We start from the raw sequence: 20,656 nt of genomic DNA, 5'->3' as shown, positions 1-20,656 counted from the left end.
TTAGTAGCGGTAGTGGTCCGGCTTGAACGGGCCGTTGACCGGGCAGTTGATGTACTCGGCCTGTTTCGGAGTCAGTTTCGTCAGCTTGGCGCCGACGTGGGCAAGGTGGAGGGCAGCGACCTTCTCATCGAGCGCCTTGGGCAGGAAGAACACGCCGGCCTTGTCACCGCGTGGGTACTTGCCGTTGTCGCGGTTGCTCCAGAGCTCGATCTGAGCCAGCACCTGGTTCGTGAAGGAGTTGGACATCACGAAGGACGGGTGGCCGCTGGCGCAGCCGAGGTTGACCAGGCGGCCCTTAGCCAGCAGGATGATGTGGCGGCCGTTCTCCATGGTATAACGGTCCACCTGAGGCTTGATTTCCACGTGCTCTTTGGCGTTTGCCTCCAGCCATCCCACCTGGATCTCCGTGTCGAAGTGGCCGATGTTGCACACAATGGCGTCGTCGCGCATGTGCGGGAAGTGTTCAGAGGTGATGATGTCATCGTTGCCGGTGGTCGTCACGAAGATGTGCGCATCGGCCATGACGTCCTCGACCAGAGCGACCTGGTAGCCCTCCATGGAGGCCTGCAGGGCGTTGATCGGGTCCACCTCCGTTACCACGACGCGAGCGCCGAAGGCGCGCAGGGCGGCGGCGCAGCCCTTACCAACATCACCGTATCCGCACACGCAGCACGTCTTGCCGGCAATCATTACATCCGTGGCGCGCTTGATGCCGTCCACCAAGGACTCTCGGCAGCCGTAAAGGTTGTCGAACTTGCTCTTCGTCACGCTGTCGTTAACGTTGATAGCGGAGATGGGGAGGTTGCCCTTGCTCAGGCGCTTGTACAGGTTCTTCACACCCGTTGTGGTCTCCTCGGAGATACCGAAGATCTTGGGCACGAGCTCGGGGTGGTGGTCGATCACCAGATTCGTGAGGTCGCCACCGTCGTCGAGGATCATGTTCGGCAGACCGTCACCGCTGAAGCCCTTCACTGTCTGGGCGATGCACCACTCATACTCCTCGTCTGTCTCACCCTTCCACGCGAACACCGGTACGCCAGCCTTGGCAATGGCCGCAGCGGCGTTATCCTGAGTGGAAAAGATGTTGCACGACGACCAGCGCAGCTCCGCACCGAGGGCCTTGAGGGTCTCGATCAGCACGGCAGTCTGCACAGTCATGTGCAGGCAGCCGGCGATCTTGGCGCCCTTCAAAGGCTGGGAGGGGCCGTACTCGCGGCGTAGCTCCATCAGACCAGGCATCTCGTTTTCAGCCAGCTCGATCGCCTTGCGGCCCCACTCCGCGAGGCTGATGTCCTTTACCTTGTAGTCCGCCATGATTGCAGTTCGACTGAAACGGGAAAGAAGAAAACACGGCAGCGCTTCCGATGCGTCAGGTGGCCAGCGTGGACAATGGGAAGATGAAAGGGTGAGTAGGAGAGGGAGATATGAAGAGAGACTTTCACTTTTTCTAGTCGACGCGCATTATATATAAAAGGAACGCGCAACGGGGGGGGGGTGGAGGGCAAGGAGCGGCGAACCACAAATGGAAAAGGTGTGTGAGTGGGATGAAGGGAGGTAAGGTGTCTCGGCAGCGCCCGGCGTGTCGATGAGTAGATCGACAAGGGGCATGGACACACACCACGAGAGGAAGACGGGCCAATGAGAAGGCGGCGAAGACACACACAAAGACGATAAGGGGAGAGGGGGGAGCAAACGGAGGAGAGGTGGGACGGTGGAAGAAGAGTTTGTCAAGGATGGCATATGCCTTTCATTGCAAAGGCGATGCGTGACTGACAACGCCTTTCATCTCTTCATAACGCGTTTGGCGTCGCCGAGTCCTCCGCCCCCTCCGCTGCCTTAGTAGTCTTCCAGATGCAAATGAAAGTCCACCGGGATCGCTGACGGATGGTAGGCCACCTGACAGGCATCACCTAGAAACAGCTCCGTAGCGGTGCCGCCTTAGGGAACGCCGGGGAACCTTGTGGTCAGATGCAGACGAAAAAGTGATAATAATGAACAAAGGCGTCCAACAAGAGGCGCACGGCGTCTCCGTTGGCGATGATTCATGTGTGCTGTTTTCCCCCTCCGCTTATTGTCTGGTGTACTCGAGATGTGACGGTGGCGATGTGCGGCACGCGCCGTAACTCACTCGCCCGCGCTTGATACAGGCAACCGCCCACACCACCACCACCACCACCGTAGCTGAAAGAAGACGCAACGCACCGACCTCACTTGTGTGGGAAGAACAGAAAGAGAAGTACAAGCAAGTGAGGGCTATTGTGCGCTAAACTGGATGTACTCGACACGCTCCTTCGCATCGGCAAAGACGTTGCCTACCTCACCAGGGTGCTCCTCCGCCATCTGCGCAATTTTGATGACCGTGTTCACCGCGTTACGGGCTAGGGCAACGTCATCGCGCTGCTCGAGTGCATCACGACACTCGTGAGCCGCGCGCGTTGCGTCTTCAGCGTCGCCTGCGAAATCGGGGTTTGCTTGATCACGTCCATCCGCGCTTGGAGAGTCGACCGGGACGCTGCTCTCGCCCATGGGCAAGTCGCGGCTGGAGAGGTGCAGGAGGAAATCCAGGCTGCCGGCAATGCGGAAGCGTGACAGCTTAAGTGGGGGATGAGTGTCGTTCTCGCTTGAGGTGCCTGCGGACTCCGCCGCACAGGGCGGCGAAGTCGAGGCAAACGCGCACGGTGCTGAGTTGCCAGCATCGCTCATTACACGTGTCTCTGCGATGGTCGCGCCGAGCTCGGCAGCCGGAAAGAGTGGCTCCATCAGTTGCACTTTGCGAGCGGCATTCAGCTTCTCGATCCAGCCGTGCAGGGTGACGCTAAGAGTCGGTCCGGAAACCCCTTGAACACCCCGATCCTCGGCGACGGGCCATGGCAACTCGGCGTAAGGGACGAGCTTCCCCTGCTTGACCGCCTCCTCATACGCAGACAAGTCCCGGAAGGGACCGGTAAAGACCACCTCCAGCGTTGCACCGCGGGCACTGCGAAAGTGCGGAACGAGGTGCAACGATGTCGCAAGGTCTGTCACGTACGCCGCGTACGCGTCCTCTGCGTAGAAGCCGATGTCTAGATCCTCCCCTAGCATCTGATGCTACCAGCACACTGCCATGTCCCCTGTTCAAGGGCGAGCTCAAAAGAAGGAGAAATGCATGCGGAAACAGTCGAACGTGAGCGAGACGGAGAAGGAAAAACAAAACAAGCAGGGACAACTCAGAGGCATCGAGTGCATCATGACCCCAGTGCGAGCCCGTGAACGCGAAGAGCCGCGGTGCAGTGAGCAAAACGCTGCCTTGTGGATCACGGGGGATGCACACGCGGGATAAGAGGGAGTAGTTGTAAAAGTCGATGGGCCAAGCGCCCGCAGAAACACAGGTTATGCACAACGAAAACGTGTGCGCCGCCCCCCCCCCCACACACACACACACATACACAAGCGCACGAGATGAGATAGGTGGGTCGGACGGAACAAGAAGGCGAGTATCTGCGTTTCCCTGTGTGCATCCGAGCGAGCTCGACTGCAGCGGATCTGTGCCTCTATCACGAGCAGCAGAAAAGGGAAACAGCACAGCCCTCACATGCGCGCAAACCCACACGACCTCGTGCCGCCTCTGCACCCGTGTGCTCCCTCCACCATACACGAAAAAAAAAAAAAGAGTCGCCTCTCTCATCCGTGTCCCTCTTTCTTCTCTCTTCTGTGCCTGCGCCTCGCGCCGCCTTCCGCTGGGTGCGCTTGTAGCTCGTTCCTTTTTGTTGGTCTCCTCTTTCTTTTGCGTGAAGAGACGTCTTTGTGTGACCGCTGCAGCTACCAACAATACCGGCAGTCTTGCCCCACCCCCACCCTTCTTTCTACCTCGTCGACGCTGCTGTTGTGTCCTACGACCCACCCACCCACCTAGCACTCAGCAGGCTGACTCTTTGTCCTCCGCAATGCCGCTGCCTCACACATCCGCGCGTGCACGCATGCTTGCACGTGGGTTTTGTCTTCGCCGTCTCATCGCTAGATGCTGTGGGCTCTGAGCCAGTCTTCGACAGGCTCCGCCAGCAGGGCCTTTTCCACGGGCAACAAGAAGTCCTCCTCAGGGCCGCGCAGGGAAGAGGGAATGAGCTCCTCTAGCATTCCCAAATTCCACCGCAGGTAATTGACGTGCTCCAGGTAGAAAACCCACGAAGCGGCCCATCGAATCCAGTCAAGGGTGACGCCATGGTCTTGCATAACATCGTAAAGCTCGTTCAGCATATCCAGCTCCAGGTGCCACAGGCATGGCCCGTCATAGTAGAAGTTCTTCCGCGCGTACTCGCCGTCGTCAGACGGGTCCAGGAGCACCGCGCGCTCCTCCGCCGACTTTGGTGCGTACACCCGAACGTTGCGCATGTGCATACCGCCCTCGTTCGATGCCATGGAGAAGTGGATGACGATACCGTTTCGCTCCACGCACACCTCGATCGGGATCCAGTCAGCAAAGGTGAGCACGGCGTTCAGCCGCGGCGGGTCCTTCAGCTCGATGCGCGCCCACGCATGCACGGCGGCAAGACGGCCCCTCTTCACGGCACCCCGATGAAACACAACGACGTTATCTTCAGGGCGATGCTGCACAGACCAGGAGCCATCCCCATATGTTTCTTCCGGCTGCGAAGGAGGAGTCGCCGCAGTTTCCCGGGCTGCGCGCGCCGTTTCGCCGGTGCTGTCCTCACGCTGAGAAGCTGCTGGCATCCCTCCTCCTTGCGTTAAAGATGATGTTGCATCAGCGCCGCCTGCCACACTACTATGCTTTGTGGCACCGGAGGAAGTGTCATTGGCACCTGAATCTGCGCCTCCGTGCACCTCGGGTGACGCTTCTGGCGCAGCTAGCGAAGGCGAGACCCCTGTGGTCCTTGTCGCGGGTGGTGGGGGCGGGGGCTTTGTGTAGTACTCGCGCCGGATCTCGTCACACAGGTCCTTGTAGAGCGCCCGGAAGAGCTGGTAGTTGCCAAAGCCGTACTTGCTGCCCATCGCACGCGTCCATTGTGTTTCCTCGTCCACCAGCTCCTCGGTGGAGAGGGTACGACGGCCATGTGCGACGACAGTCAGCGAGCACAGTACAGATGCTTCCTGCACTGCTCGAAAGCGACGAGGCATCCCGACGATTGCCGCCGAGCCCCGCGCGAGAGAGGGGCCGCGCGGCACCCTCTTGAGGCACCACATCCGCTCCAACTACCAAAGCGTAGAGGTGGTGCAGGCGAAACAAAAAAAAAAGCGTTGACACAAACCGTGAAGGAGCACGTCGAGGAAATCGAGGTATACGCGCCACGTCGCGTTTGCGAGGTGTTGGATAAATCTGTGAAAAGAGGAAAAGGATGGAGGGAGGTAATGAAGCACAAGGAGCCTCAAAAGGGCGCTCCACATACGGCCACAGAGTGTGCAGTGACCAATTCCGTTCACCTGTTTTCGATAAGCGCTAATATGAGGGCGAAACGAACCAGCTCGAGGAAGGCCCTCACCCTCCCTCACCCCTCCTGCCGAAAAAACACAGGAGTCGTCGATATGAACAGAACTTCGTTGCGGCAGCGAAACCGTCTTCGAGATACGCTGTGCGAGATCGAAATATAAGGCGTGCGAAAAAAAAAAGCCACTGTGTTTTCTTGCGGTTCCTTTGTTTGCGGATGTGAGCGCGAAAGCGGCGGGGGCCTCACGCACTGGGTGGCAGGTAAAGTTTGATAGCCACTACGAAAGCCACACACGCACAGGCCGACAGGCGACTTGAAAATACGTAGGGTTGGTTACAAAGTAGGCAAAAGAGGGAGCGAGAGCGTAGGTGAAGGTGCGTTGGTAAGCAGCGTGCGAAGATTTAAAGCATGCGAGGTCGACAAGGCCGGTGCATGCACTTGCTGCAGTGGCCGTGAAAAAAAAAAGGGGGCGCTGAGGAAAGGAGAGGGGAAGGAAAACAACAACGAAAAAGAGTGATGCACACTGACGCACGAGCCGCGGCAGGATCATCGCTTCTCCCCACCCCCTCTACCCTGCACAAACTCTCGCCGGCCCTTCGCCGCGCTGCCCAGCCGCTCACGAACGCAGCCGTGCATCCGTGGAGAAGGACAGTTATCGCTAAGCGCACGGAGCGAGAAGTTGGAGAAAGCACAGCCCCGCTTGTACCGCCACCATTCCTCTCACCGAGGACCCCTCCTCTCCTCCTCTCCGTATGTCAACGCCTCTGCGCCTGAAAGCTCCCCTGATTATTAGTCAACTTGCATTCCTTCTTTAGTAGGTGACCCCTAGCCGGTCTTTCCACTAGGAGAGAGGGAGAGTCAGTTATGCTTACTCACACGCACCCGTCTGCACAACGGCGGGCGTTTACCTCTTTAAAAATGCGAACAAGACAACCACCGGCACATGAGATACCTTCACACACGCGCACACACACCAAGAAAGGTAAAGCTCCCTACCAGATAGAACGAGAAGACGCACGAAGGCACACAGACACACGCACATACACACATGTGCACACAAGCACACAGACAGACAGACAGACGGACAGGCAGGCAGGCAGGCAGACGCCCGTGCACCAATCGAAGGGCGAGCAGCACAAAAACAGATGTGATGTGTGCACACGTTCCCAAGCAAGCACACGCATACAAGCATACACAGAGAGAGCCTTCTCTTCGCCGTATTCACCTCTCTACAGCGTCCACAGAGGCTGCGCGCCAGGCGTGGAATCGTACGAGTCGCCGAAACGGTACATCTTGATGAGACCGTCGTAGCTGGCGCTGGCGAAGCCGCGACCGTCGGGGTGGAAGGACATGGCATTGATTGTACCAAAGTGGCAGCGCAGTTGGCCGAGCTGGTGGCCGTGAACCTTGTGAAAGAACTTAACCTCGAAGATGGACTGCCCGCCTTGCGTCGTCACAGAAGCGGCATCCATGCCACCGCCGAGGATTACGTGGTCGGCGTTTGGGCTGATCGACACGTCGTTCACCGGGACGTCGCTCCGGTACACCTGAATGGTGGCCAGGTCGCGGAAGTCTATGAGGTGAGACGTCTTGTCGGTCGAGGCGGTGGCTAAGGCGAGGTAGTTAGGGTCCCAGCTGAAGCGGTTGATCACCTCGTTCTCGTCCTCGTGAATCTGGCGACTGCGGATCACCTTGTTTGCCTCCACGTCGAGGATGTTCATGTAGCCGCCCTCGGAGTAGTAGATCGTCTCGTTCGTCGGCCCCCAGGCGGCCCACGTGATCGTGTCCGGGGTCTCGAAGGTGGAAAAAGTGGTGAAGGGCGTCTTGACAGGGGCGATGTCCTCACCGGCCTTGGGCACCGTGAAGGGTACGTTGTAGACCTGAATCGCCGAGCTTGTGCTGGAGCGGCCCTTTGTGGCCACCATCATCAGCGTGTCATCGTGCGAGAAGCCGACGCTGGCGCCGGACGATAGGCTGCGGCTCACGGAGCCAAGAAGAGCACCAGACTCTACGCTCCACAGAAGCACCTCCTCGCCCGCGCTGGCGGTCGCCAAAAGTGTGGACTCCCGGTTCACATCTAGCGCCACCATGGCCGCATCGTACGTGCGACCTTCCACCTGACCCACCGTTGTGTAGGAGCCGAGCAGCTTGCCCGTCTTTACCTGCCAGCAGCACGCGCTGCAGTTCGTGTCCTTGGCAGATGAAAAGAGAAGGTCGCCGTCGCGATTGAACTTTAGCATTGTCACACCCTTCATATGGCCGTGAAGCGCCACGCCTTCGAGATCCACGGCGGCCGTCATTGTTGCTGAGGTACGAGAGACGAAGATGAGCTGTGTTTTAGATTTCTTGGTTTCTGTAAGGAAGGCTACAAGCAAACAGGCGAGGGGCGAGAGAAGTAGACACCAAAGAACGGAGAAGGTGTGTTGAGTCGAGTTGGCACTGCTGTGGATGGGTCGGGTTGGAGTCGTGAGCGTGGCCCCATCATGCCCGTGTGTGTGTGAGAGGGAGAGGGGGGAAAGAGCGACGGGGGAAAAAGGGAGAGGCGGGATCAATGCACAGTGAGAGAGAGAGAGGCCTGAGACGGTGTGCGTGCCCACATTCACCCAGCACGGCAAGCAAACGCGAATGAAAGAGCCGGGAGAGACCGCCCGCAAGCACCGCAAGTGTGGCATTTCCTCTGCTGCCACGCGATGGTGGATGCGTCCGTGTGCACGCGTGCCGCTGATGTGTTTGTGTTCGTGCATGTATGCGCTTGTGTGTGCATGTCGCATGCGCGCCAGCGCATTGGCGTGGTCTGGCACGCAGGTGCATACGCCGCTGGAGTCGAGAGAGGAACAGCAGCCTGACGACGGCGCCGATCGACGAAGCGGCGGCCCATCACAGAGCGATTGCGAAAAAAAAAAGGCACACACAAACGAAAGCGTCGTGCGCAGTGCTTACCAGCCAAGCTCTTTGAGACGCTGGCTCGCCGTCTTCACCAGATCACGGTCCGTGATCGTTGCCGCACCGACATGGGTGGCGGCCTCTTTGGAGCGCAACAGCGGTGATACCCTGCTCTCTCCAGCCCTCGCGCTCTTCGTACCTACAGCGCCTTCTGCGCCCAACGCCGTCTGTACCTTTCCCATCCCCGCCTCTATGAGATGCATGAGCTGTAGCAGCATCGTCTCCGTCATGCCCTCCGCAGACACGGCAACCGGCTCGGCGCGGAGGGCGGCCAGGGCCTCGAGCAAGGCCGTTTGCCGGTCCGCCGCTGCCGCCCGCTCCTTGCGATCCGCGTCGGCAAGTTGCTGAAGGCGAAAGCGCATGTCCTTCTCCAACGACGTCAGCTGCGCTGTCGTTCGCTGGTACTGTGCCTCAAGGCGCTCGGTGACGTCGCTCTCGTGTGCCTCGAGGCGGCTGATCAGTGCAAGGAGAAACTTGCGGTCCCCGGCGGTTTCGCTCGCCCGGTGCACAAGGTCGTCAGACGCGCTCGCGGCAACGGCCGCAGCTTGGGACGCTGTCGATGCCGCGTCAGGGGGGTTCGAAAGACCACCCGTGAAACTCCCGCCACCCTCCTTGTCGTGCTTCTCGCCTGAAGAGGTAGGTGAAGGCAACGGCACCGATGTCTCTGCCGCCACGTCGATGGGGTCGTCGGCGGGAGGGGTGGAAACCCTTCGCTCTGGAAAAGGCGTGCTGTCCTCAGCCACAGCACCCGTCTCGTGGGGAGAAGTGGCGGCGGCGGCAGCCACGGTGGCCGCACCGGCGAAGGGGAGATCCTCTCCATGAGGAGCGGTATAGGGAATCGGCATGGGAGCCAACATCGGAAACGGAACCGGCACCGGTATATACCCTTTGACCAGACCAGCAGCAGAGCTACCTGTCGCCGCAGCATCGGCTGAGCTTGTGGGAATGTTGGTGTCTCGTGCAGCGTACCAACTGGCGAACATGGGCCACCAGGGTCCGTAGGGGCTCACAGCAGGCCCTGGAGCAGCAGCTGAGTTATGGACAGATTGTGGAGCGCTGTGTTGATCGCCAGTGTTGGAGGATGGCAGTGGTGGGGCTGGTGGGGCTGGTGGTGCTGGCGGCGCCACCCTCTCCATCTCAATCACGGAGGCCGGGGGGCACGTGGGGATCGTGGGGGACTCCACGTGTGGCGGCTCCGGCGCTGACGCTGGCGACGGCTGTGGCGCGATAGCAGTGGTCGTTTGAATAAGCCACGACTGCTGCGGCGAGCGATCCGACTCTCTCAGGACCAGCAACTGCCCCATACCACGCGCCAGCACCCGGAAGCCGGCGGCGGCGCTAGACTCGACCAGCATCTTTGCCTCCGCAGCACCCCCGGCGTGGGAGAACACCTCGCTGACGCCCGTGTTGCTCATGTCCAGCAGCTCCATTGCAGTGCCCTCCAGCACCGGACGCGAAGCTAGCAAGGAGCCGCCCATCCAGGTGATGGAGGTGCTGGACATGTTAAGATAGCGTAGGGCGGAGCCGGGAACAGCGTTTGCGACCGCACGCGCTGTCTCGTCGCCCAGCGGGTTTTGACTGGCATCTAGCCCCTTCACACCCCGCGTCGCCGAGTGACCGAGAGGCACGGTGCCGCCGGCTGGCCGTGGCAAAAGTCGATCGTCCAGATTCGCGTAGCCGCCCCGCAGCGAGCGCTGCCACGTGGAGTCCGAGGCAGTCGGCACGGCGGCACGTATGAGGTGCACGAGGCCGTTTTTGCACGCATCAGTCAGTCCGCACCCCACAAAGCTTGCCTCCTCCAGCGCCGGCCACGTCACACCGCCGTCCGCCGATGCCTCAGGTGACTTGGGGAAGGGCGTAGTCAGCTGCATGAACTGCGCATGCGAGAGTGGGACACCGTCCAGGCGCAGGGAGGTGAGACAATGGCACAGTGGGAGAACGCGTGTCAGCGACGGCAGCACTCGTCCAATGCCTCGCTGCTGCTGCAGCGGTGCACGACCCTGCACCGCCATGCTAGTGAGCGGCATGCCGCACCAGGAGAAGGAGCTCAGGGTGGTGGCGCTTTCCTTCACTGCCTGCGCCACTGCCTGTGGCAGACGCCGCAGCGTCGGCTCATTCTGAGTGAACCAAGGCGTTGACGCAGGCGGCGAGGCCGCGCCGCACGGGAGCTGCGCCGCTGGCACCGTAGCGTTGTAAGAAAAGTGAAGCTTGGCGAACTGCGTCCGCGAGAAGGCGCTTGTTCTCGGCCGAGAGGACGGGCTAGTGTCTGAGGCAGCGTCTCGTCGACTCAGCTGTCCTGATGTATTCCGAGACCGTGCTGCTGGCGAACGCGCGGCGCGAGCTGCTGGGGACACGTCCAGGAGTGCGTGCGCAAAGAGGCGGATGTCGGCAAGAGGAATCTCCGCGAAGTTTATGTCCATCGCGCCCTCGCGGAGACCGGCAACAAACGCCGGGTGCGGTGAAGTGCGATGCGCCTGGCACTGAGCGAAGTACCGCTCCATGAGGGAGGGGCGCCCCATCGACGCCGCCGGCCGTCAAAGACGGGGGGGGGCCGACGCACACTTGACGAGTGCTGCACCTCAGCACACGAGGCTGATGAGAGAGTGAAAAGGTGAAGAATGAGTAGGGGCGCACGTGCCAGTTATCGATCTATCGTTGCTGAAGGCGTCTTCGGGGGGCCGAGCGGTGGATGTAAGCTGTCCGTGTAGGGTCGATCACTGCACGTGTATCTACACTCGCAGAAAAAAAGAGAACGGTTTGCAGTTGCCAGTGCACGGATGATTAGTCTATGATCAGCAGCGGACTCCGACAAAGAGGGATGGATCCGGGAGTTCTGCCGCTGCTTGTGCGGCTGCACGTTTTCAAAAAGTGTGAGGGCCAAGAATGAGGGGGAGTGGCATGTGGCGTGAACACACACGCACGTGCCCGTCGTACACATGCACGGCAACAGTTAGAGAAAGAATAGGTGCAGGGGGGATGATGAGAATCAAGCCATCAGCTAATGATGCCCAGAGGAAAGAGCTACACGGCACAGGTCGTACCGCAACAACTGTCGGTCCTTCACTTCAGCATCTTCGCAAGAGCAAATGAGAGTGGGACCACAAGAGCCCTCATGAAGGCTACACCAGTGACCCTTTACAGCATCCGCACACGTCGAACATGAGCCTCGCTCTTCTACGCATGCGTAGGTCGATAAGAATACGCGGAGGATTGCCATATGAGATCGTTGCCGTGTGTGCGGAAAGAAGAGGAAGGGAAGGACAGTGAGAGGATCTGTGTGAGGCAGAAGAAAAAGATCGCAGTCTATTTCAGTTTTTTTTTTATTCTTCTTTTCATCGCTCCACATGCACGCGCGCATACACACACATACGTAGCCACATATATATGCGTGCATGTGCGTCTGTGCATACCTCACCGCGGCCCCCGCCCCTCTCCTCACTGCTAGCACGCAAAGGTGCACAAGGAAAAAGAAAGCGAGAAACGGGAAACTCGAAACGTTTCAGAAAAGGGAAACGCGTTATTGCAGGAACGAACGAATAGACGAAACAGAAGAGGAAAGGAGAAGAGCAAACATAAAAAAAAAGTTGAAGGCAATGCGGCAGCGACTCTTTGCGGCTCGTCGTATGCGGGGGGAAGGGGCGTGCGTGTGCGAGTGCGGCCTTCGCTGCGCTTGTTTCTGGGTGGTGAAAGTGGGTGAGAGAGGGTAGAGAGAAAACGACGTATCAGGAAGTCAGTTCAGACCCGCCAAGAACTTGGCGCCAACGTGCCACGCCATGCGCCAGTAGGCCAAGATGGCATACGGCGCCCACGCCACCGCCACGGCCACCGCTGTCCACAGGAGCATCTGCCACTCGCAGACGGTGCTGAAAAGACACCGCAGGTCGCGGAAGGCGCAGCGTCTGCACTGCTCCGCTTTGGGGGCATTCGGCGCCGGCGTAGTGGTCCTGTGCTCGACCGTCCACGAAACGTTTTTAGAGGCCAGCAGCGCAGCGGCCGCGTCGCGAAAGACGACGGTGCATGAAGCGGTGCGTCCAACCTCCTCGGGCGGGTCGCTCACCATGCTGAACTGCAACAGCGAGGAGGTGTTAGCGCCGGCCACCAAAGCCGTGCGGCCACACTCGTGTGTCACGCCGTCGCTGTCGCAGTGCGATGCGCGTGCTCCCTGGCACTGGCCAACGGCAACGTAGTAGAGGCCACCATATGTGTTGTTGTTGCGAACCGTGACGTAGAGGATGCCTGTGCTGCTGTCAAACTTGATAGCATCCAGTACGCCGTGCACCGGAAGCGGCTGGAACGCGAGGCCGTCCGCGTTCACCGTCCACCGCAGCATCGCCCCGCCCGTGCGCTCCACCGTATCGAACAGGAACTCCTGTTCCCCCATTTTCTGCCGCGTGAAGGTGCCCAGAGAGGCGCCGATATAGCGTCCGCCTACGCCCTGGGCGATCTGTTCCAGGTCCGCCGCGCGGTAGTCCGCCAGCTGGTGTCGCACGCACGTCCCCTTCTGCGCGTTGCACTGCGTAGTGCTGGAGAGCGAGTAGAAATAGTCTGGTGAGATGCCGACCTTGTCGCAATCATTGCCTGAGACGCTGACAAGCGGCGCCGGGAGCAAAAGCCACTCTGCCGGATCGTCGTCGCGCACAGGCCCAGTGCTGGTGGTGCCGCGGCTGGCCCTGCTGTGTTCTGCAGAGGGGACAAAGAGAACGCGCCCGGAAATATCAACCTTGGGGTTTGACTCTTCGGGCAAAACATCAGAGGCCCGAAGAAGCTGCAGAGCAGACGCACCGTTCTGCGCCTCAGGGGCATCCGTTGTGAGCTGCAGTGTCGTCGGTGCGATCCCTCGCCCGCTCGCGGATAGGTTCATCGTGTAGTAGGGCGACGACGATCCCACGGACCATCCGTGGTAGGTGATGCCCTCGCCCTGTACGCACGTAATTCCGGCTGCGCCGGTGCGGAAGCAAAAGTGCGCGCGCATTGAAGCGTTGCACAGGTCGCTTGTGAGGGCGCACTCCACGCTGGTGCAGAGGCAGCACAGTCCGAGCGGCGCCGACACAAGCGCCCCTGTCATGCTCATGTAGGAGGGGCAGCGCGTGACGCCGTCGTCGCAAGACATGGCCGTCCTCAGCACCCGCACAGAGTCTCGCAACGCCGCCGGAAACGTGCGTAGGTAGGTGAGGCCGTAGCGCATCTGCACGGCGCCACGCTGTATTGCCACCGTGATGGGAGGCAGAGACACCTGCAAAGAGGTGGCAGCTGTGCCAGCAGCATTGGACGCCGCGTCACGGGGAAAGAGTGACTGATGCAACGCGTGCGTCACCGTCACCTCTGTCTCCAAGACGGAGCCGGTGAGAATGCTGTCGTCGAGGGTGAGATCCACCACCAGCTTGAGCCCGCAACCAGGCGGCGTGGGTAGCGAGGCTCCGTCGCAGGAGCGCACGTAGGCCGTTGCCGCGGCGGTGCCGCCCATCCCATCAGTCAGGCCACCAACGGCAGGTCCCGCACAGAGCCCCTGGCTGGAGTATACCAGCGCCAAAAGAAGCGCAATGAAGGCCACGCGAGTGGGTGGTGGCATTGCCACAAAGCAAGTGCGGTACCTGCGGCGTGGTCGGTGATTAGCCAGCGACGAACGACGAGAGGCGCCTTGCAGCGCTGGCGCGGCTGGTGTAGCCGTATCGAGACCACGGTTCGGCGACGGCGCAGTAGCGGTGGAATTATCACCCGACGCACGCGACATAGCGGGATTCATCTGTCTGTTCTGTCTTTTGAGTGTGCGGAGGATGGTGAGGTGGTGGAGGCGTGCCTGCCTTTTTTCGTTATATATATATATATAGATAGATATGTAAAGATGTATATACGTATATCTGAGGGAGCGAGGTACAAGGCGTGAAAGCAGTCGACGACGGAGGTACAAAATGGTTGGGAATAAAAAGGTAAGAAGTGAAGCGGAGACAGAGAGCGAAGCGAACACGATTCTGTTCTTAGCAAAATAATAACGCGAAGCAGTTGCAGCGAGAGCAGAAGAAGAACAAAAAGGAGGAGAGGAAGACAGCGAGGAAGGAATACGCTGGACAGCCTTGGCGAAACAAGAGAGAACGAGAGCTAAAGAAAAGCGTCTGCCTGCGTGCCTGGGCGTGTTTGCGGCGTAGTGAGCGGCAGCAGCAGCAGCGGTGGGGTGCAGAGAGGGGAAGGGTGTATGGTCAGGTTGCGTGAGGGAAGGAAGGAAGCAGAAAGCCAAGCAGAAGAGCGTCTACGAGAAAGAGGGTGTGCAAAGAATGACGCGTGTGCCACCAGAGAAGAGAAGAGAGGGAAAAAGAAAACCACGATAAAAAGAGGGGAGATTGTTCCCGTTTTGTGTGTAAGCGAAGGTGAAGATGTGAAGCACATACACGCGCGTGTTTGTGTATGGTGTGCCGCCGCATGGCGAGGGGATCGAGGCGACAGCACCAATGAAAGGGCGTGCATTCGAGAAGGAGGAGAGCGCAGAAATGGTGGCGGAAGCGAAAAAGCGGGTGAGAAGAGGAGAAAATGAGGAATGACGCACGGGCGCGCAGACATCGACACGAATACCGAAACAGCATCGCTCGTGACGTAGCATACGCACACGCTGCGCCAGTGGCTGCATGGTGGCTCTGCCTAATGGAGGTTTAGACGGGCTACTACGCCTCGTACTCGCACCGTTTCTGGGCATCGTGGATGATGAGACACATCCGGCCTGCATTCAAACGATCCCGCACGCCATCAGCGGCGAGGATAATGAGGGAAAGGAGGAAGGGGGCGGAGGACGATCGGTAAGAAAAAGAGAGGATAAGGGAAGCAGAGCATTGTGCCGTCAACTTTCTCTCACCTGCCCGCACACCCGCACTGCACCTCTCGATGTCTCTCTTGAACCTTCGTTCATCCACTGCGCCAACGCCGCTCTCCCCTCCACCTGTAAGCTCCTTTCCTGTCCCTGCCTCAGCTTGAATGACGCCTTACGCACACTTACTCAGACGCGCACAGGCGCAGAAGCGAACAAATAGCCAAATATGCGCACGATGGCCCCCTATACACATTATTTGTGCGTCTGTGTGCATTGCCCTTTTCTCTTTTCCGTCTCCTGCGTCTCACTGCCCCCCCGCCCCTCGCGTTCACCATCATCAGTCACCATCAGGCAAAAAAAAGATAAGAAGCACCTTGAGGAAGGTGCGTCACCAGGTCACGAGTACATGAAGACGTCACGAATGGTGCGCGTCGATTTCGAAAAGTCTAACGAACGCGTTCCCCCAGCTTTTCTCGTGTCTCTTGTTTTTTTCTTTCATTGCGATGCTGCTTCGCCTCACCCCGCCAGCCATCCGACCTTGTGCTCTCCCACTCTCTGTTTTCGTTGCGTGAATTCTCCAGAAAAATAAAGCAAGCGAAAAAGACAAGAGGCCGTCTCGCCCCTGGTCAAGTTAGCGCATACATTCAGATACAACAGAATGAAGACACACGCACACACGTACACATCAGTGAAACGCTGCGCCCGGGTGAGTGTGCGGGAAGGAAGGAGAGGTGTAGGAGGGAGGGCTGCCTCGTGAGAGGTCATCTCTCATCCTCCACCCTTGAAGGAAAAAAAACAAGAGAGTGGGTGCATGATGATGCTGAAAGCGATAAGGCATGCATGAGCGAAAAAGAGGGATGCGGGAGGCCTCGACAAGAGCAGAAGATGCTCCCTTTGCGCTTCTTCAGTCCTCTTTTCGTTTTTTTTTTGCCTGTAAGCCATCTGTGCCCACACTACGAACATCATGCGCTTCGTAAGGTGCAAGCAAAAGATGAAGCAGCAGTCCACCAGCAGCCTGCTAACAACCGTGAATGCGTGCGAGTGTGGGGGAGGGGAGATCGCGAGGGAGCAGGAGGAGCCGTAAGGGCAGTGAGCAAAAAATCGCAGAGAGAGAAAGCCGACGAGCACACAGTTCAAAAAAGATAACCGATGAGGCATGACGAACACAAGCGAGCAGGGGGCTTTCTTTTCACCCACAGCAAGCACAGACACAACGCAAGACAACCGACACGATGCCACGATGCCACGACGCAAAAGCGACGGCAAACGAGGAAGGCAACGCACGGAAAAAGCGGTGAAAAGACAGACAAAGAGCGCGCAAGAAAAAGGAAGAAGCAACAGAGAACAGGATGGCATAGCGCAGACAGAGCGGGTGCGACTAAAAGAAAAAGCGAAAGGCGCGCACACGCGCCTACACACACAACGAAGAGCCACGAAGAAAGGAAAGGGAGGCGGAGGCAGAGAGACAGAGATAGACCAACAGAGCACAAAGACGAGAGGAAAAAAAACAACAACAACGTCAATGACAGCAAAAGTGGAGCAAAAACAGCCATTCCGACACACACACACACACACACGCACACGCACATAGATATGTTCTGCGCTGAACGCGCGCGAATCCAATGCATCATTCAAAGCTGAGCGGAAGGAAGAAGAGGAGGTGGATAATAGAGCGTTAAAAAAGGACAAAAAGGCAGATGCACTACGCCGGTCGTGCTTGGTGAGAGAGGAACCAGGAGTGTGTCGGCGCAGTGAAGGTGATCGAGGTAGGGGCAACGGCGCCGCTGAGGTGCAGTGGGGAGTAGTCGACGGGAAAGAAGCAAAAGAAGGCCTGCGCTAGTGACCGCGTGAGACACCGAGGAGAAAAAAGCAGCGCACACACCGTCAGACGCCGTGTCACACAGAAATTGAGGAGTTCCTGCAACCGAGACTCCCTCGCACCCTCCTCCCGCTCCGTCCGGATGCGGCGAAAGCGTGTGCAAATCTGGTTTCGTTCGAGGAAAGCGACAGGAAGTGGTGCGCATCACGGCAAAACTACACAGCAGCTCACTCTACTGTGTTTACCGTGCCCGTATGAGCAGCACTGCGTGCCCACACCGCTGCGTCTCCAGCGCACCACTATCAAAAGCCTCCTCTGTGTGGCCGCTTCGCGCTTCCTTCCCTCTCCCCCGATCTACCCCCTTTCTGGTGAGCCTTTTTACGCAAGCTCCGCCTCGAGAGCTGCAAGGGCGTCCTCGTCTTCCTGCGTCTTGGTTTTGACAGGCTGCGCCGGGAGCTTCTGGCTAGGCACGGCGGGCATCTCAGGCAGCTTCGCGTCGGCCACTTGAGTCTCCTCGAGGTTCATGCCGTCGAGCTCCATCTCCAGCTCGTTCATTAGCTCGTCCTCATCGACGAAGTTATTGTCTAACGGCTGGCGGAGCGCCTCGCTCACCTGGTTCGCCTTGTCCATCTCCTCCATCAAGTCATCCATATTGTCCTCGATCTTTTCCGCCTTCATTTGCTTGTTGGAACGCTTCAGCTCATCCTTGGCGCGAATCTGCGCTCGCAGCACCTCGTGGTTCATACTTTGGTTCTGTACAGTGAACTTGAGCGTCTCTAGGTTCTGCTTTTGCGCGCCGATGTTCAAGAGCTGCTCTTCGTACATCTTCTTCCGCTTCATGCATTGAAGGGCGCCCTGTGTGTTCTTCTTCGCGTACAGCTGCTTCGCCTTGGCCAGCTCGCTTTCCATGCGCTTTTCCAGTGCCGCCTCGCGCTTCTCCAGCAGCTCAATGGCCGCGTCCATGTCTTCCATCGTCTTCGCGGTGTTCGTGTTGCCGCCGCCACTGCTGCGGCTCGGCTGCACCTGCTTCTCTTTTCCAAAGAGGCGATTGAACATGATTGCAATCCGCTTTTGTTTTTTTTGCTGGGGCCGCTTGTGTGCCTGTGGAGGAGGAGGGATTCCGTCTATGCGGCTGTATATATTTGCATGGATGTGCCTGTGTACGCACAAGTGCAGTACCCAGCTCCCAGAACGCACCCTGTTAGTGCGTGGTGCTGAGACGAGGCACGCAAGACGCAGAAAAGGAAAGAACCCAAGCGCGAGGCCGCTTCACAGACGCAGCAACAGAGAAGACTGAAAGGAAACGTGCTTTCAACGCAACTGCGCACACGCGCGGAGCCATGCGAGATGGAGAAGCACAGGTGAACGCAACAAGGGCAGCAGCGGAAAGAGCGACGTACAGCAAGAGGCAAAGACGCACAAGATGTGCAGTAGGGCCGAAAAAATAGAGATGAGATCGACAAAAAAGGGGGGGCGGTGGATGTTTGCCTAAGTGACAAAGGCGCGTGGACAGCAAGCGCGAAGCACGACTGCTTTTGAATGCGCATGTCAGTAATACGGCAACGGGGTAGTAGTGTGTATGTGTGACAGATATCACGCAATATAGAAGCAAGGAGATAAGGACGCAGGGAGGAAGGAGACGGACGGGGTGATGGGGTGGATGTGGCAGCGATAGCGGAGGAGAAAGGAATGAGAAAAGGCATGGACGCAAGAGAAGGGTGCCAAGAGAAAAAAGGCGGCCTGATGCACGTACACCCACAAGGTTCCCAGCATCCTCTCCATCGCCCCCACTCCTCTTGCCCATGATGCCAATGTGTCTGCTGCGTCCGCAATGACAACTTTCTGCTGATGGGGTGAAGCAGCAGCACTACCAGCACGACTTTCGTGCGCGTGACAGCGAAACAGACGCCGCTGGCGCTACATCCGACTCCGCCACCCACGCAGTCTTCGTGCATTGCACTCCTTTCCTTTGTTTTCATTACGTTGCTCTGCTTCGCTTTCTCGGTGCTGCACGCTGTCATCTTCGTGACGGACGGCGGTGTTTATGCACGTGTGCCTGTCAAATTAAGATAGAGATGACGCACAGAGAGAGAGCGGTGGCGGCGTTGAAGAAGGGACGGTCAAGGATGTGCGAAGGTTGGGGAGGAGACAAGTCGTGGGCGGATGAAGCAGAAAGAGCAGCGCGGTCGGACGCAAAGGTAACGAACGCGACGCGGAAAGAAAACACAAGAAGATAATGTGCTCCACCTGCGGAGTTCTTCCCACCCCGTGTGTGCGCTGTGCGTTCGTCTTTTTCACGCTCTTTTACACCCTTTCTTCTACAGTTCTCCACGCAGATCCGAAGTGTTCTGGTTTTGCGTTCCGAGAAGCAGCAGCACCAAGCGAAGCAGCCAGTTCTAGTTGCGCTGTCACTTCTCATGCACATCCATTGCTGCTGCGGTTGTGGTGTGGTGGCACTCCTTCAAGAAGGAAGCTGTGGACTCAGGCACACAGCCGTGAGAAAAAGGGAGGATTAGCCCAGCAGGTGTGAATGCCCAGGAACAACACCGATAGAGAAACAGAGGGGGAGAAGATGCAGAGACACATCAAGCAAGGAGAGGCACCTGAGAGGCGAGCATGGAGCTCGAGTTTTCAGCCGCCCACCGGACCCCCGGTCATACCCCACATGAAAAGAGAATATTGAAAAAAGAAAAAAGAGGAGGTCGTACCTGTGCCCTTGTCCTCCGTTTTATGCGCCAGTTCGTATATAGATGCATGTATGTCTGCGTCGGCACTTACTTGCTTCCAGAGGGGGCCAGTGCGTGTGTGTGTGTGTGTGTGTGCGTGTGCGTGCGTTCACCTCCCTCTCTCATTATTTGAACTCATCACCAGTGCACACACAGACGCAGAGATGTACACACGCACACGAAGCAGCAACCTAAACACCGTACGCACACACGCACACACAGGGCATACACGATAGAAAAGAAAAACGGGGTCACCAAACGGAAAGAAAACTGCGCAGAAGCGCCGAAGCAACCACCGTGCCACCGGCAGCCCCACCCCACCCACTCCTCCCTCCGTCCTCGCCGCCGCTGCTTTCAGCGGCAAGGACTCAGAACCCAAGTGGCAAAGGATGCAAGGGGGGGGGGGGTAGGCTGAGGGTGGGTGAGAGGGAGAGGTGTGATAGTTCCTGACACAAAATGAAGACGGCCGACACACAGACACATGCAGGCGCCCGTACAAATACCGGCTCATTTTTTATCCAAAAACAAAAGAAAACAGCCCCAAAACGTCAGGAAAACGTGTAGGGGAGGAGAACGCCAAAGAAGGGCGTTAGATGGTGGAGGCGCACGCGCGACTACGCTAACCGCTCTGCTGCTACTAGCTTCTCCTCCTCTTACCCGCTCTTCTGCCGCCTGCGTGTATAGAAATGCCAACCCACCGAGGAAGAGTGTGTACACTCGCGTTCCTTACTGCGCACACAGCATACACATGCACTCTCGAGCGCGGCTCACATGCAGAGAGGCCAGGCCTACTTCTCCGCCGCGGCAGCTTGAGCGGGGTACTTGGCCTTCACGGAATCCCATGTCAGAGGCTGAAGCGGGTTGCACAGCTCCACCACGATCGACGCCACCTCCGACTTGGGCACACGCACCTGCGAGGCCGTGTCGCGCTCGCGCAGCGTCACACTACCGT

At 58.4% G+C, this 20,656-nt stretch overlaps 8 protein-coding genes across 8 annotated transcripts in view; all 8 read right to left on the bottom strand.

The window, feature by feature from the left end:
* LDBPK_364100 (S-adenosylhomocysteine hydrolase) lies at positions 1 to 1,314 on the bottom strand (the record flags this gene model as incomplete). The annotated part of the gene is made up of 1 exon (XM_003865476.1): positions 1 to 1,314. The coding sequence occupies one exon, from the start codon at positions 1,312 to 1,314 to the stop codon at positions 1 to 3; it is 1,314 nt and encodes a 437-aa protein (XP_003865524.1).
* A 939-nt stretch (positions 1,315 to 2,253) lies between these two features.
* LDBPK_364090 (hypothetical protein, conserved) lies at positions 2,254 to 3,081 on the bottom strand (the record flags this gene model as incomplete). The annotated part of the gene is made up of 1 exon (XM_003865475.1): positions 2,254 to 3,081. One exon carries the CDS (start codon positions 3,079 to 3,081, stop codon positions 2,254 to 2,256), a length of 828 nt encoding a protein of 275 aa, XP_003865523.1.
* Positions 3,082 to 3,993: 912 nt separating this feature from the next.
* On the bottom strand, positions 3,994 to 5,178 carry LDBPK_364080 (hypothetical protein, conserved; the record flags this gene model as incomplete). Its single annotated transcript, XM_003865474.1, has 1 exon — positions 3,994 to 5,178. The coding sequence occupies one exon, from the start codon at positions 5,176 to 5,178 to the stop codon at positions 3,994 to 3,996; it is 1,185 nt and encodes a 394-aa protein (XP_003865522.1).
* Positions 5,179 to 6,649: 1,471 nt separating this feature from the next.
* Positions 6,650 to 7,720, bottom strand: LDBPK_364070 (eukaryotic translation initiation factor 3 subunit, putative; the record flags this gene model as incomplete). The annotated part of the gene is made up of 1 exon (XM_003865473.1): positions 6,650 to 7,720. The coding sequence occupies one exon, from the start codon at positions 7,718 to 7,720 to the stop codon at positions 6,650 to 6,652; it is 1,071 nt and encodes a 356-aa protein (XP_003865521.1).
* Positions 7,721 to 8,356: 636 nt separating this feature from the next.
* LDBPK_364060 (hypothetical protein, conserved) lies at positions 8,357 to 10,882 on the bottom strand (the record flags this gene model as incomplete). Its single annotated transcript, XM_003865472.1, has 1 exon — positions 8,357 to 10,882. One exon carries the CDS (start codon positions 10,880 to 10,882, stop codon positions 8,357 to 8,359), a length of 2,526 nt encoding a protein of 841 aa, XP_003865520.1.
* A 1,211-nt stretch (positions 10,883 to 12,093) lies between these two features.
* LDBPK_364050 (similar to leishmania major. l411.4-like protein) lies at positions 12,094 to 13,827 on the bottom strand (the record flags this gene model as incomplete). Its single annotated transcript, XM_003865471.1, has 1 exon — positions 12,094 to 13,827. The coding sequence occupies one exon, from the start codon at positions 13,825 to 13,827 to the stop codon at positions 12,094 to 12,096; it is 1,734 nt and encodes a 577-aa protein (XP_003865519.1).
* Positions 13,828 to 17,356: 3,529 nt separating this feature from the next.
* Positions 17,357 to 18,034, bottom strand: LDBPK_364040 (hypothetical protein, conserved; the record flags this gene model as incomplete). The annotated part of the gene is made up of 1 exon (XM_003865470.1): positions 17,357 to 18,034. The coding sequence occupies one exon, from the start codon at positions 18,032 to 18,034 to the stop codon at positions 17,357 to 17,359; it is 678 nt and encodes a 225-aa protein (XP_003865518.1).
* Positions 18,035 to 20,492: 2,458 nt separating this feature from the next.
* LDBPK_364030 (glycyl tRNA synthetase, putative) overlaps positions 20,493 to 20,656 on the bottom strand; it is a gene marked incomplete at both ends in the record, with an annotated part of 1,887 nt that continues 1,723 nt past the window's right edge. Inside the window, one exon of the mRNA XM_003865469.1 lies at positions 20,493 to 20,656. This exon is cut by the window's right edge and continues 1,723 nt beyond it. Within this exon, the coding sequence (XP_003865517.1) occupies positions 20,493 to 20,656 (164 nt within the window).

The sequence above is a fragment of the Leishmania donovani genome, chromosome 36 (assembly GCF_000227135.1).
Source record: "Leishmania donovani BPK282A1 complete genome, chromosome 36".
NCBI lineage: Eukaryota > Euglenozoa > Kinetoplastea > Trypanosomatida > Trypanosomatidae > Leishmania > Leishmania donovani.
This window is presented reverse-complemented; position numbering and strand designations above follow the sequence as displayed.